Source organism: Eleutherodactylus coqui, chromosome 1, assembly GCF_035609145.1.
Source record: "Eleutherodactylus coqui strain aEleCoq1 chromosome 1, aEleCoq1.hap1, whole genome shotgun sequence".
Lineage (NCBI taxonomy): Eukaryota > Metazoa > Chordata > Amphibia > Anura > Eleutherodactylidae > Eleutherodactylus > Eleutherodactylus coqui.
This window is the reverse complement of record NC_089837.1, coordinates 399191859-399206741: the sequence shown is the minus strand read 5'-3', so window position 1 is coordinate 399206741 and position 14883 is coordinate 399191859. Positions and strand designations below refer to the sequence as shown.

The 14883-nt window shown below is 40.3% G+C and overlaps 1 protein-coding gene across 2 annotated transcripts in view; it reads left to right on the top strand.

Moving 5' to 3' along the window:
- Positions 1 to 14883, top strand: part of NALCN (sodium leak channel, non-selective) — a 421791-nt gene that overhangs the window by 353659 nt on the left and 53249 nt on the right. For both annotated transcript variants that reach the window (XM_066593014.1, XM_066593005.1), the window contains 6 exons: positions 1158 to 1214; positions 7855 to 7975; positions 8056 to 8187; positions 10515 to 10682; positions 11833 to 11937; positions 14492 to 14598. In XM_066593014.1, coding sequence (XP_066449111.1) covers positions 1158 to 1214; positions 7855 to 7975; positions 8056 to 8187; positions 10515 to 10682; positions 11833 to 11937; positions 14492 to 14598 — 690 coding nt within the window. The remainder of the gene's footprint in view (positions 1 to 1157; positions 1215 to 7854; positions 7976 to 8055; positions 8188 to 10514; positions 10683 to 11832; positions 11938 to 14491; positions 14599 to 14883) is intronic.

The following is a 14883-nucleotide window of genomic DNA, read 5'->3' as shown; positions in this document are numbered from 1 at the left end:
AGTTATTTTTGGTGCTTCCATTGAAATCAATAGTGCAGTGTCCGAGTGTGCACGCTGCCATTCCATTCATTTTGTTAGTCTTTTTGGGGACACTGAACATCCTAGGGTCCCAGCGATTGGACCTCCACCCATCAGCTAAGTATCCTCTATCCTGTGGAAAAGGGATAAGGTAATGTCTTCGGAATACCACTTTAAATCCAGTAACTAACAAGTGATGTCTTCTCTGATTGTAGACCTTTTCTTTCCTCATTTTCTCTATTTAGCCCAGACTGCCATGGTGCTTCTTGTAGCCACTGATTATCTCTGTAAAGTTTGCAATCCAGCATCTTTGGCTCCTAACTTTTCTAGCAATCCTCCCCACCTTTTCAGCACAAACTCCCTCAACCCTATGGCCTAACAGTGTCATCCTGCTGTTACCCCTAATACTATGTCTGCTCTGCTGCTCAATGCCCCTGATAATAACTTGTGCCACATAGTGCCCCCCAAAATATTTGTGCTAAGCATATATTACCCTCAGTCGAAAATAATGCCCACATAGTGCTCCCAAAATAATAGTACCACACATATAATGCCACCCAAAGTAATTCTTAATAGATACTTCCCTTGACAGTAGGGGGTTCATGTCCATGGGCGTATGTGTAAAACGGTGCGGATCTCCTGTACCATTTTACACATACAGAGCCCTTTTTCTTCTCCAGCAGAGAGCTGGCAAAGATCCCATATCTTCCGGGTATGCACTGTGCATGTCTGAGTATCTGATGTTATGGGCATGCACAGTGTGATTTTTTTTTTTCATTTCCCGCAATGCCTGTGTAGGGGCAGCGTTTCGATACAGAGCCCATGGGAGCGCTCCATAGCATACGAAGAGAAATAGTGCATGCTGCGATTTATTTCTCTGCTGTATGTAAACGCTGTGTCCACACGCTGGTGTGCATGGAAGAATGAAAGCCCAGTGATACACGGTAAAAAAGCCGTGGACATGAGCCCTAATAGTGACACAATCTCACATTTTTTTACTGGCTTCAGAAGAGCCTGCATAACAGCATTATCATTTTTTAAATTTTTTTATTTATTTCTAGCTATTTTATATTTACAAATTTTATTGGAAAGAAATACTGTTGCTTATTGTGATGTATTATATTTCATGTTTTATACAGCTCAAAAACAGATCCAATTACTGGAGTGGTGAAAAATACAAAATACCACCAACTGTAGTAAGTACATCCATTTTTATATTCCGTCTACAGTAAAATTCTTGTATTCCAGTATCCAGGGGTTTGGAAACTTAACAGGCATCAATCCAGAATAATTCCAATAAAATAATGGAGATTAATCTGCACCCCATGATATGAAATATTCAGGGGGCAACATGTGAAAGAAAAATCGAAGATGTTACAGAAGAATGCCATATGAGAAAAAAATGAAATGCTTTTATAATATGTACATTAGTTTATGCAAGTAGAATATATGGGTCACAGCATAAAGTGCTTTTATGAAAGCAAAACAGTTTTATGACAATAGGACAGTAAGAAGAACTCTGTCCATACAAGATCGCAGTTTCATGTTTGTTCTAATTCCGGTCACTGACAGTACATGCTTGCGTTACTAGATGTAAAACAGAATGCAGCCTGGGCAGGCCCAACCATTCACAAGAACTCAGTCTTTCCTATTCGCATTGTATAAGCATCTATCAGAATTTCTGTAGTTTCGGTAGATATATTCTCAGCATCTCCAGCTCTGTACTGCATATAAAAGTACTAATCTGTAGGCAATTCTGTACTACAATTACTGCAAATTGTACCAAAGCCAGAGGCCAATAATAATACCTACATTACGGTCCATAAATCACTAAACTGGTGAAAAATATCCACATTTTTATTACAGCATAATGGAAAACGTAAGCGTACATCATGTCAACTGTAGAGAAAACCATAAAACACAGCCTACATATAAGAGGTCCTGTATTATAAATGTTACCAGCCCTAATCCTCAGGGCTGCGGATATAGCTGCACAATCAGAGGGAGATGGGATCTGGGCTGTAACTTATGGAAAATTCATGTACATGGTCAAACAGATCCAGCCCCTAATCACTATAAAAAGACCTACCATTATTTGGGGTATGTTCATACATAGTGCATTTGCTGCAGATTTTGGTGCGAATCCACATCAAAATTTGCATTTCTTACCTGCGCACTTTGACCCGAATTTCACCCCCTTGTTTGGAGATATATTTACATGTAACTGAGATGCTGCAGATTGTCTGCAGTAAAATTGGCTGCAAATATCTGCAGCATTTTATAGTGACAGCATTGGGGATGTATTTCAGGAAATCTCATTCGCATGCTACTATTTCTGCAACAAACTGGTACGGATTTCCTTACAGACTTTAGTACGGATTCACAGCATCCTTTTTACGTAATGTGTGAAATAGCTTCATGCTGCAGAATATCACCTCTTCCACTGAGTTGGTGCAATCCTCACCAAAATCTACATGCAGATTTTTACACAAATTTGGTGCAGATTTTGACATGGATCCACATAAAAATGCATAGTGTATTTTCCGCTGCACAGAACTCGCTACGGAGAATGCACTACACGTAGGTGTAGACTTCGGCCACACTCATACATGCGCTCGGTAAAGCGCTACGATTTAGATCGCAGGGCTTTGCTGCGGCTTTTACTTTCTTTTTCCGATGCCGGTTCCTGCATCCAACAGTGGGGTTTTAGCATACCCCATCATTGCGATGGCTGATGAGGTGCACTAAATGCGGAAAAATAGAGTGGCCTCACTCGAAAATCAGAGCGCTAGAGCGCACTGCAATCAAGCGCATGTCTGCAATCCTCCATTGAAAACAATGTGAGCCTTACACAGCGATTACCACGGCGTTCAAAATGCAGCGGTAAAACGTGTATGTATGAGAAAGCCCTAAGGCTGAATGCACACTCGCGTATTTGCATTGCGGAATCCGTGTGGACGTTTGCCTACGGATTCTGCAGCAAACACTGCCCATAAACATGCAGCTGAAAATCGCTTTTCCCTGTCCACGAGCGGAAATCAATTGCAATTTTCCACTCGCGGAGGGAAAATAGCAGCATGTTCTTTTTCAATGCAGATTCTGTGCGGACGGCTTCTATTGAAGTCAATGGAAGCCGTCCGATCCGTGGCCCTTCCACATTCATCATTGCGGAAAGGTTGTGGAATCCGCATCATCGCCTAGCAATGGCGCGGCATAATCTGTACTGTGTATGTGCACCGCAGTGCCAGCTGTCACATCCGCAATACTTATTATGAAGAATCCAGACAGGTATGCCGGGGTCACCGGCCAGGCACAGGGTCGGATTCCGTTGCGGGATCTGGCCCGGCCGTGTGCATTTGGCCTTATGTATGTTTGTACGCAGCAGAAATACTGTGGATTTTCCACAGTGAAATTGCAGAAAAGGTGCAGCATTTATCAATACCAGCAGTGTGGATGAAATTTTAATACATTTCAGAGTCTTGTCAGCCCCCATAAACATATATTGACAAATGTCACTGAAATTGTCAGGATCTTCTGTAAAACATTAAAAAAATCATTGTATATCAGTGACCTTTACTTAAAACCATCAACAAGAACAGGAAAGAGAGCGGATGACCCTTTGTCAGGACATACTGTGTTACTTTCAATCAGAGATAATTCTGTAATAAGCCAGCAATCGTATAACAGTGGTCCGGAGTTTAGCATTTACATTGTATTTATCCCTTCCTTTGCAGAGCTCCCTCTGTATTTTCCAGCTTGTGTCCAGAAGCTATTTGCCACGTTTCATCTCATTTTGATAATGTTCATTATTCTCTCCCTTTCCTTCATCTTCTGTTTAGTCCGTTCAATCCATCTCCACAGATCTTCCTTTTTATCCACTCTTAGTAACAAATCCTATAATGGTCTTTTATACAAGTTTCTACAGCTGTAATCTGTCAGAATTTCATAAACGGAACAGATTTTGTTGCAGCAAAGACAAAGTACTTTGTAGCACATTTTGCTCCTTATGTGGGCTTAATCCATGTAATGGCCTGAAATTGTCTGGATTCTTTCTGTGTCAGAGAAATTCATATCAGGAGAGAGCATTTGATGTCACTTGGGAAATATAATTAATGGCTTACACCATAACGTGAAGAACCCTGGCAGGTCCATACTGTGTATCACTAAGATAAGAACTGAAAAGCCACATGACAAGGACAACTTCATCGTCTAGAAAGAAAGTCGTAAACAGTTCTTCCCAGCTTAATCAGTACAGCATCTAATTACTGCATACGTATTAATTTTCAATTTCTATGTCATTATCTTCCTATTTATTTTACCGCTGATCCCACAACAGTATTTATTTGTTATCTTTGGATTTGTGAGAAATTCCATGGATGTTGTTATTACTGTACAAACATTTTATGTAACACTTCTCAGTTTTTAATTAACACTCACACAATGTGCACAGAAAGGGATCAACACAAAAGGATTAACAGGCTCCTGCTCATGGTAGATTAGTTGTATAAGAAGGGCTTTGATTAGATATAAGGAACTGTATATGTCATTAATGTTAGAAGATTGCACAAGAGCCCAGAAAGTGGAACACGGGAGGAACAATAGTTCTAATGCTCTCTTCATTATTAATGTTGTTCCACATATCGACTATACCAATAAGACGCGTTATCTCAATCATAAGTCTTTGTGTATTTTTCTAAATGAATTATTGGCACTGTACGTTATGCACTTGTGTAATAGCAAGAAAGAAACCTGGTCTTCTTCCTATGTTGTTAAATGAAGCTGTAACATAATGGAAAATGATGCTAGCCATTGGCTCAGCACCCTCTGAGTCTACCCTAGGCGATGTTTAGGTTAGTGAAGTGCCTGAGGGTACTATAGCATGAGAAGTCAAGCTTTGTGGCTGAATTAAAGTAGCTTTCTCCTTAGTAAATACTCGTTCACACAGCTTCCATTGAGAATGGTAATACTAAAAGTGCTGGAAGTAACACATGCTGGACCCGAACAGCGCCTAGTGGACATAATTTAATATAATTAGGTTGCGCTATGCCCTCTACCGTTCTCCAGGATGAAATAGTGCTGCGTGCTCCACCATTTCCTTCTGGGTTTTAATGAAAATCTGCCTAAAAGGCTCTAAGTGGGACCTGTGATGCAGATGTGAATGAGCCCTGAAGCTCATTTACCTTAGTATATACTATATGTAGCAGTCCCCTGATATTCTTTTCCCCACTGGTGGTTTAGTTATTTGTACTTTATAATTGTGTTCTCCTTGCCATAATGGAATTGAGCACACCGTACACTGGCTTTACTGGTGAACTTGTGCATCCAGTAGCAGACAATCTGAACACGCAGAACTGCAGTGAAAGAGAAGTGTTTTGGGGTGGACATCCTACTAGCTGAGACCCCCCACTAGACAAAGCATCTATTTACAGTTTCTGTTTATCTTGGCTTCATGACAAAACAGAGCTAAAAAAAAATCTACTAGCCAACACTGAAGAAAATAAATAGGTATTAAGCATTTCTTCATGTACTGAGTTAGCCCTCATGCCCATGGCCGTGTCGGACTCTGCCAGCGGAATATCGCAGCGGAGTCCGTATTGGCGCCCCTCAAAAACCCCATACTCACCTCTCCGTATCCACTGCACTAGTCGAACCTGGTGAGCCGGCGTGCATGCGCAGTACAGCACATGATGTGGCCGGCGGTGATACGTAATCATGCGATACTTCTGCTGTGCTCACAGCGGAAGTATCGTGTGATGGACGGCTTCCATTGGCTACAATAGGAAGAACTCCAGCTGTGAATTCTTTTTACGCTGCAGAATCTGCGGTGGAATTCCACAGCGTGAACTTTGAAATACAGAAAACTTTTAGGTTCAATAGAACCTAATAGCTGCAGAAAACGCGGCAGAAATCCGTCTGTGGGCATTAGCCCTTAGCCTTCGTACCCACAGCGCTTTTCAGTATACTGTGGGGTTGCATCACAGTTGCTGAAAACTGCACTGAAACGCATCCACCAAATGGAACTATTCACTGTCCATAAATGGACACGCTTTTGGTGCCCATTTGACAAGCATTTTGTTTATTTTCATTATATTTGTAGCATTGAATAGCATAGATAACTATGCTATTCTATACTACAAATATAGAGAAAACAAACAAAATCCCAATCAAATAGACACTACAAGGGTGCCTGTTTGACTGACTACAGTAAATAGTTCTATTTAGGCCTCACGTCCATGGCACACGCGGATTCCAGTGACCCTGTGTACTTGCCCGTGTTTTCTTTCCTCTGTACTGCAGATGTGTGCAGACGTGACAGCGGCGCACATAAGCAGTACAGATTTTTTTTTAGTCTCCTGCTCTTTCTGTGGAATCCGTAACCTGAACGCAATTTTAATTGCGGACGGGCTGCGGGTCAGACGACTTTTTCCATTGACTTCAAGGGTAGCCGTCTGTGCGGGAACCACAGTAAAATAGAGCATGCTGCAATTTTTCATCCACGAGCAGAAACCACAATTGGTTTCCACTCGTGTGCATGAAGAATTGTTTTTCCATAGCATGCTATGGAGGATTATTGCTGTGGAATCCAGAGGTGAACACCCGTACCAAATTCCGCAGCAAAAATCCGCCCATAAACATGAGGCATTAGGTGGTCCGGTTTGCAGTATTGTCTATATAGCACCTGTGATTCAGCCCTAAGACGTATTCCCACAGCACGGACAAAAACATTGTAGGAATGAAGCCTTAGATATAATGGTTAAGTCTGCAGGTAGGCATGTACTTTATAGGGAAACTGTTAGCAACTCCCATAACCAATTTTAATTGCTTTGTACACAGAACGTTTAATTATTGATACAAAGCAAAAATATAAGGCTTCTATGGAAGGCTTTTCTTCTGAGAGTGACCAAAAAGGAAAAGCCTATGGCACTCACAAAGCAACCCACAGAATGAATTCTAGTGGGGGGAGGAAAAAAGAGACTATAAAAAGTCAAAAAAAATGCAAAGCCACTGTAGGGGTTATGGACATGAGCCCCTTTAAGCACACAATGAAAAAGACATAGAGAGGGTGGCAGCATAAACTGATGCAAAAAGCTTGTTTAAAGGAACATTTTTATTGTTTCAGAGTTTTAAAAGTAGTTGCTGAACATGGACTCCATACCCTGTTTCTGATGTTTTTTGCTTGAAAAAGACCTTAATCTAGGTTGAAACGTTGCCTACTTTTAAAACTCTGAAACAATAAAAATGTTCCTTTAAACAAACTTTTTGCATCAGTTTATGCTGCCGCCCTCTCTATGTCTTTTTCTTCTGAGAGTGAACAGTTTACCTTGGGAACTTTACTCTCCCCCGGTTATTCAATGAATGCATTCAGGCTGTAGCTTCTTCCTAAACAGTAAATACCTGGCAATACTGATCTGCATGTTGAGGCTTCAATAGCTTCAAAATCTGCAACATTTTTTTTAAATGACCATAATACACAAAGTATACAATTATAGAAGGGGATGTTTTATCTAGATCTATTTTACATCATCCGGACAAGCTTTTGTTCCCATTTGGCAAATCTACAGTGAATACCTGATTTCCTCGCTTCTGAAGCAATAAATTAAAGGTAGTTTGTGTCCATGGCGACAGTAAATTGTTGAACAAAGCACAATGATTTGGATTTGCAAATGTTTATTTTTAGAAGTGAATAATTGTGTTTTTGTGCGGGAACATCATGTATACATTATAGTAGTAGTATGCGCATGTCTCTAGCCACATTCAGAAACTTTATGGCGCTTACGGAAAAAACAGATTGTTTCATTATATAGAATGCACTAAGCCGCTTCTGTTCTCTGGCAGTGACTTGCTAGGACTGGTGACTTACCTGGACTGGGTGATGATTGTTGTCACCATATGCTCATGTATCTCCATGATGTTTGAGTCCCCGTTCCGCAGGGTAATGCACACGCCAACTTTACAGGTACATTCTTCTAGGCATCTCCATTCTCTGAATCGATGTACAATGTTCAACTTGCTGATGCTTTTGTGTCTGCCTTTTAGATTGCAGAGTATGTTTTTGTAATATTCATGAGCATTGAACTGAACCTGAAGATTATGGCAGATGGCTTATTTTTCACTCCCACAGCTGTTATCAGGGATTTTGGAGGTGTGATGGACATATTCATTTATCTTGTGAGTGAACAAGTTTGATCATTTGTAAATATTTATAGCAATTTGTTAATCATTTTATGGACATTGTATCAAATATGGCTTCTATACAATCCAATACTGCATTGTGAGTCACTTGGGGTCAACAACTAATGTTAATGGTGGCAATGTTTTACAGTGTATTACAATATGCTGGCACTATTTTGTACAACTGGGGAAAAAATGAATATATACAGAAAGGTGGTCCTGTCAAACAAGAGCAGTGCAAAATAGGAAATGCAAAGTGGGAAAATCCCTTACAGAAAAGTCTGGTCTAGAACAGGGATGACCTTTTCAGAAGGGTGTCCTTTAGGATAGCTTAGATTGTTTTCTCTGTTTTAGCCTCTTAACGACTGCTGTATAGCCTTTTTACAGTGTTTAGAGTACGTCTTCTGACATGCTGCCTTTTTATGCTGGCCCCTTAAGAAGTGAATAGCTCTAAGTGCACTGCTGTCCCAATGCTTAAGGCTATTTCTAACAGCTTAAGTATTGGATAGCAATCGGAGACCAATAGCGTTAATGTCTGATTGCTGTAACGCCTTAAGACCCATTTACACGTAACGATTAACACTCAAAATTTGTTCATATGAACGAATTTAGGCGTTAATCGTTCAGTGTGAATGCGAAAAAAAAAATCACACATTTGTCGTTCGCGGTTGAAATGTTTTGCATTTACTTATTTAAAACCTTGTTGGCTTGCTGGCTTCTCTTCCCATGTAAATGCTCCCCCGCTCAGCGCTTGGCGTAGGAGATGAAGCGCTGAGCGAGAAGCAGAGGAGAAGCCTGTGAGCCGTCAGCAAGGCTTTTAGTTTAAATGCTCTGCACGATTGCTGACGACATGAGCGTTACATCAGCGCTCATGCAGTGACTTGAAACTGTAAAAGGGCTTTTAGATGCCATGGTCAATGCTGACCGCTGTATCCAGGTGAACTGGAGCCCCTTGCTTCAAACAGGCCCCACACATGCAAATGCAGGGTTTCAATGGGTGCCATGGTAACCAGAGGCCAAATAATTGCTTCCAGGTCTGCCATCTTCTGCGGCCTATTATGTGTGATTGAGAAAAATGACAACTAGACCTAACACATTGCACCACTATTATCTAAGCGAAAAAACAATCACATGTTCGTGTCCCTTTGTGTGACAAATAAATGTAGTAAAAAATGTTTTCATGTTATAAAATTTGCGTAAAAAGTGAGAAAGAAGCACAATTTTTCCACTAAAAACCTTGTATTATGGCAAAGCCACAAACAAAAAGGCAACCCCTGCAAGACTGGTATTGGCACGTCCTTAACAACTTCCATTCTAGAATTATGTTATTTATCCCACACAGTACACGCTGTAAAAAAAAAAACAATGCAAGAAAGGCTGATTTTGATCATGTTTTGCTTTAACTCCTTTACCCTCGCCAAAGAATGATGAGGGTAAAATGGTCACAGCACTCCTAGATGAATTCCTTGAGGACTTGTTTTTGAAGGGAGTTTCTTATGTTTGGCATTTCCTGGCCTCTGCAAACCTAAAATGAGGCCTGGAGAAAGTTGTGATGAAAGAGAAGCCCCAAAATCGATAAGGTACTTCTTCATTTCTGATGTCTGTATTTGAGTCATGGAGCACACTAGCGCCACATGCGGGATATTTCTAAAAATGGCAGAATCAGGGTAATAAATATTGAGTTTTGTTTTTTTCTTAACTCTTGCTGTGTTTTCGAAAAAAATTAAAATTTCAAACTTGCAAAAAAAGTGAACATTTTTAGATGTTACCTCCACTTTAATTCCCATGAAATCTAAATGCAGTTTTGATGTGTTCAGTTTTTGAAATACAGTAATTTATGGGGCATTTATAATACATAGACCCTCAAAACTTCTTAAAAACTGAAATGGTCCCTGAAAAATAGATTTTAGAAATGTTGTCAAAGATATGAAAAATTGCTTCTGGACTTATTATGTTTTGTAACATACTTAAAAAACAAAAAAAGAACTGGATTCTTACAAAATGATGCCAACATATAGTAAAAGTTATTTATTAACTGTTTAGTGTAATATGCGTATCTGTGTTAGAAGCAGAAAATGTCAGATTTTGAAAAATGCTAATTTAACACAATTTTCTGATAATTTTGGATGCCTTAAATAAGTAAACACAAAACCTATGAGCTAAAATTCACAGCTAACATAAAGTACACTGGTGTAGCGGATATCTTGCAACTATCTACCTGTCATATGTTAAGTGCATACAGAATCTAACAATACTTGAAGTGCATCTGTTTTGTGATATGACATTTGAATGTAGTAGTAAAAATCTACCTATACAATTTTCAGGTCAGCCTGATCTTCCTATGCTGGATGCCACACAATGTTCCAGCTAAATCTGGAACTCAGCTTTTAATGGTATTACGTTGCTTGAGACCTCTACGTATATTTAAGCTTGTCCCTCAAATGAGGAAAGTTGTGCGTGAACTTTTCAGCGGCTTCAAGGAAATATTTCTGGTATGTACAAAAGCTTTTATAGAAAACCAAAGCATAAATAAAGTGAGTTAAAGCTTGTGCAAGCATAGCTAGAGTGGTTTTCAATATCTCGAAATGGTCCTAAGGTGGTTATACTCCTTGACTTTAAGTACATCTGATTTTAGCTTATTTTTGTAATCAGTTATATGGCAAGAGAGAATATAATGTCTTATACGGTCATTAAGATGGAACTATGATTCTTTTGTATATAACAAAAGTAACTAACTTCTCCCTTGTCCGCTCTACCATGTCATGTGTATATGTAGGTTTGCAAAATCAGAATTTGCTCTGCAGTACAATATAGAACATCTTGCTGGAAGCATAGCAAATTCTTATAGACTGACAGGCAAACAGAACAAACTCCTTCTGGTGTGAAGGTAAAAAAGTCTGTTGTCTTCATAGATTTTGATTGTATGTATTATTAGTGGGTTTTAAAGGTGTTCTTCAAGATTTAAACATTGATGGTGTTAAAATTCAGCGCTTTCATTGTGAAGATTGTTAGTGGTCCAAAAGGTCGAACTTCCACAGAAGAAAGGTTGACGGCCTATCCTTAAAGGGGTTGTGTCATTTAAAAAAAAATCTGTACTCGCCTATTCCTTCGCAGGCAGTCTACTTATGGCATCTTCTCATCTCTGAGCTTCTCCAGTGCACCAGGTCACGTTACCTCCAGCCGGCTGGCTTGTTATGAAGCCTGCATTCCTCACATTCTCTTCCAGTAGGTCAGTCAAGGTCACGTCCCTGTGACATAGCCTTCACTGGCTTGGAAGGAATGCTGATCTATTGCAGAGACACCGAGCATGAGCATTCACTGCAATAGCTCGGCACTCTCTGTCAGACTCTGATTTAGTGATGTAGCGTACATTGCCAGGCAGAAAGGAGACTGGGAAGGAAAACTCTGTCTTGTACTGCTCCTGTTATTTTTCCTGGAAATGTATAAATAAATTGACTACTGGGTGTTACTGGTTTAGTGGGATAATAGAGGAACAGTTCAAGACAGAGTTTTAAGAAAAGGTGCTCCAGAATTATTTTATAGCGAATGCAAGAATTTACTTTAAACAGACTTGTCAGTAGTGATGACAGTAAAGTAAGTTAAGCCATCTGAATTCTTAATGTAATGTCTGTCCACTTTCAGGTGTCCATTCTTCTGCTAACACTGATGCTAGTGTTTGCCAGTTTTGGTGTCCAGCTTTTTGCAGGAAAGCTTGCGAAATGTAACGATCCAACTATTGAAACCCGAGTAAGTTATATTATATGCCTTTATATATATTAGCCTTGTGGTATTTAGAGTTTTAACAGTTATACTTTAAACACAGTTTAAGGCTTTTACAACAGTTAGACTAAAGGCGTCCATACACATTAGGCTGCATGTTCATAGGCGTGATTTCACTGGTGATAAATCGCAGGCAAATCATGCTGTCTGAAACTTTCCATAGAGTTGCTATGGAAAGCACAGCCGCAGCGTCTACAAGTGGAGAGATCACGGGATTCAAATCACAGCATGCGGCGATTTGCCGCGATTCTCCGCAGTGAGCCTATCTGTCAGATAAGCTCAGTGCGGAGAACCGTCAGCTGGCTCCTGGCTCCCCGGCGGTGGAGATCTGCCGTGGGATATCGCTACGCCTGTGGACAGACAACCTTAAAGTTGATTAAAATGGCCAAAAGTCAGCCATGTTTGAAATTGTCATCCGGCCAAAAGATGTTTTCTCCACAAAGGGTTTTTCTTTAAAATAACGCCACCAGAAAGGTTTAATTGACTAGCACCCAGTGTCATTGAACATGTATGGCTAGTTCGAACAAGTACAAAGGCCTTTTTATGGTTGCATTTGCAAAACAAACGTTTGCCAGGCGATTGTTCATTCAACAGTTGTTCAACCATCGACCTACTTGTGTCTAATATGTACGGTCACCTTTGCAGCAAGGTAATTTCTGGCTCAGGTGAGGCACGAATGAATAAATTGTGTTGTAAATAACATTACATAGGAAAATATGCTACAAAACTGTTTGCAAAACTGAATCATCCCTTCTTGGATCCAATCTCTCCTTTTCAGAAACTCATAACAACAGCTGTTCAACTCACTTGGAAATTGGAAAGTCTAGTACTTTGTTCATGCACAGAACTACTTCTAAATGTGAATAGAGGAGAGGCGCTCTGAAGAAAGGTGTCTATATGTTTCGTTAGGCATCCGATCGCTTATAATTAGAGATGAGCGAACGTACTCGGGTGCGCTGTGGGGCGGGGGGTTGCAGAGGGGAGCGGGGGGTAGCAGCGGGGAACAGGGGGGAGCTCTCTCCCTCTCCCCACCACTCCCCTCTGCAACCCCCCGCTCACCCACAGCGCCCCCGAGTACTTTTCACCCGAGTAGTGAAGTACTCGAAAATCGCGGTGCTCGATTGCGAAATCGCCCTTACCGAGTACGTTCACTCATCTCTACTTATAATGTATAAATTACAACATTTGTTTACTTCTTCACTGTATCTGGGGCCGGGCTCACACGAGCATGTGGTAAAACGCTGTGTGTGTGAAACGTGGCGCTTTACCGCGGTGTGAGCCGGAGTACAGCAGCGATTTTTGATAGTGTATCTCACGCACGCCGCCATGTGCAGTCTGCCTGGTTTTCATTTTTACATTTCCCGTTTTGTCGCTTAGCTGAGTTGCGTATAAATGTACCACATACGCAATGTAATTGCATATGTCCAGCATTTAGCACACACCCATAAAGAAAAATAGAGTTTTATCGCGTGTAATACATGGTAGGATAGGACATGCTGCATTCTTTTTAATTTGTGTATTATGCGCTATGAAAAAAAATGCTACTGTAACAGCGAAAATCAGTGTACTTGAATTGCCGCGATGTACCGTGTATTATATGCATGTACTTTGCACATGAAGAATACAAGTCAAATACGCTTGTGTGAGCCTGGCCAAACCCTGTGAAGACTGTAATGTAACATGAACAGGATCCATTCATTCCAAATATTATTCATTATTAGATTGGCCTGATATAAAAAAATTTCAATAGCACATCTAACAACAACAAGGAGAACAGTTTAGGTAAGTCTTGTGGCCACTGTTTTATTGAGCTTTTCTTTGTTTTTGCTGCGTTAAACATTAAAGGGCCACTCTGGTGAATTTTTGTTTTCATTCATTATGTAGCTCGTTCCCCAGTATTATTCCTTTCTATCTGAAACCTCTGGAGTTCTTCTCCTGGGGTGGGTTATGTGCTCTCATTTCTGAGCAGCCTATATTTACTTGGGTTTATGCACTCTCAAATTAGTCAGTTTCTCAGTCAGCAAAATATCTGTGAGATGCTATTACATGGACCCTACGACAGAAGCTCTTTAGAAGGGGACACAGACACTCCTTTCACAGTTACTGATGATGATCACACAGCTCCTGTCATACAGTTATAATAGAGAAGATCACAGCTTGTGCTTCTAACTGTATACTTGTGCTCTGTAGCTTATTTAGGTGAATAGAGAAGGTGATGGCAGTATCCTCCTAGTAGGCAGAGATGGCATAGGCTGTAACATGTGATGTGCTGATGCATCATGGGATTGATAGCACAGAATAGTGAAAGTGAAAGCAGGTAGAAATCTTAGGATTAAGACGGTGCATGATAAGGATGAGAAAGGAGGTTACACTGTGTGGAAGTGATTGCAATATACATAGGGAGACGTCCAGAGTGTGACAGTCAGTCAGGTTAGGGGGGCAGAGATGGCAAAAGCAAAACATGTTCCACTGCAAATTGCAATGTACAGTTATGTGATTTCATTTTTATTTTTCTTCTCAGGAAAAATGCCATGGCATATTTAGAATCAATGTCAGTGTGTCTAAAAATCTTAATCTGAAGTTAAAACCAGGAGAAAAGAAGCCAGGATTTTGGGTTCCACGAGTTTGGTAAGCAACCTGGACATATTTTTAATTTTCTAGACATGGAGGAGCGAAAGGCGTTAAATCCAAGTATATTGTTCTTTGCACTCTTGCTTGCATCACATAGCAAAAAGAGCGGTTAATCCTTCTCTATTTCACACCACTAGTTGATCTGAACTAGTGTGATTGCTTTTATTGGTACCATTTTGGCTACAAACTATATGACTTTTTAAGTTACTTTTATTGTGTTTTATTGAGAGGGAAAATGTACAAAACACGTATTTTGCTTCTTTTTTTAAGTGTTGCTGTGCA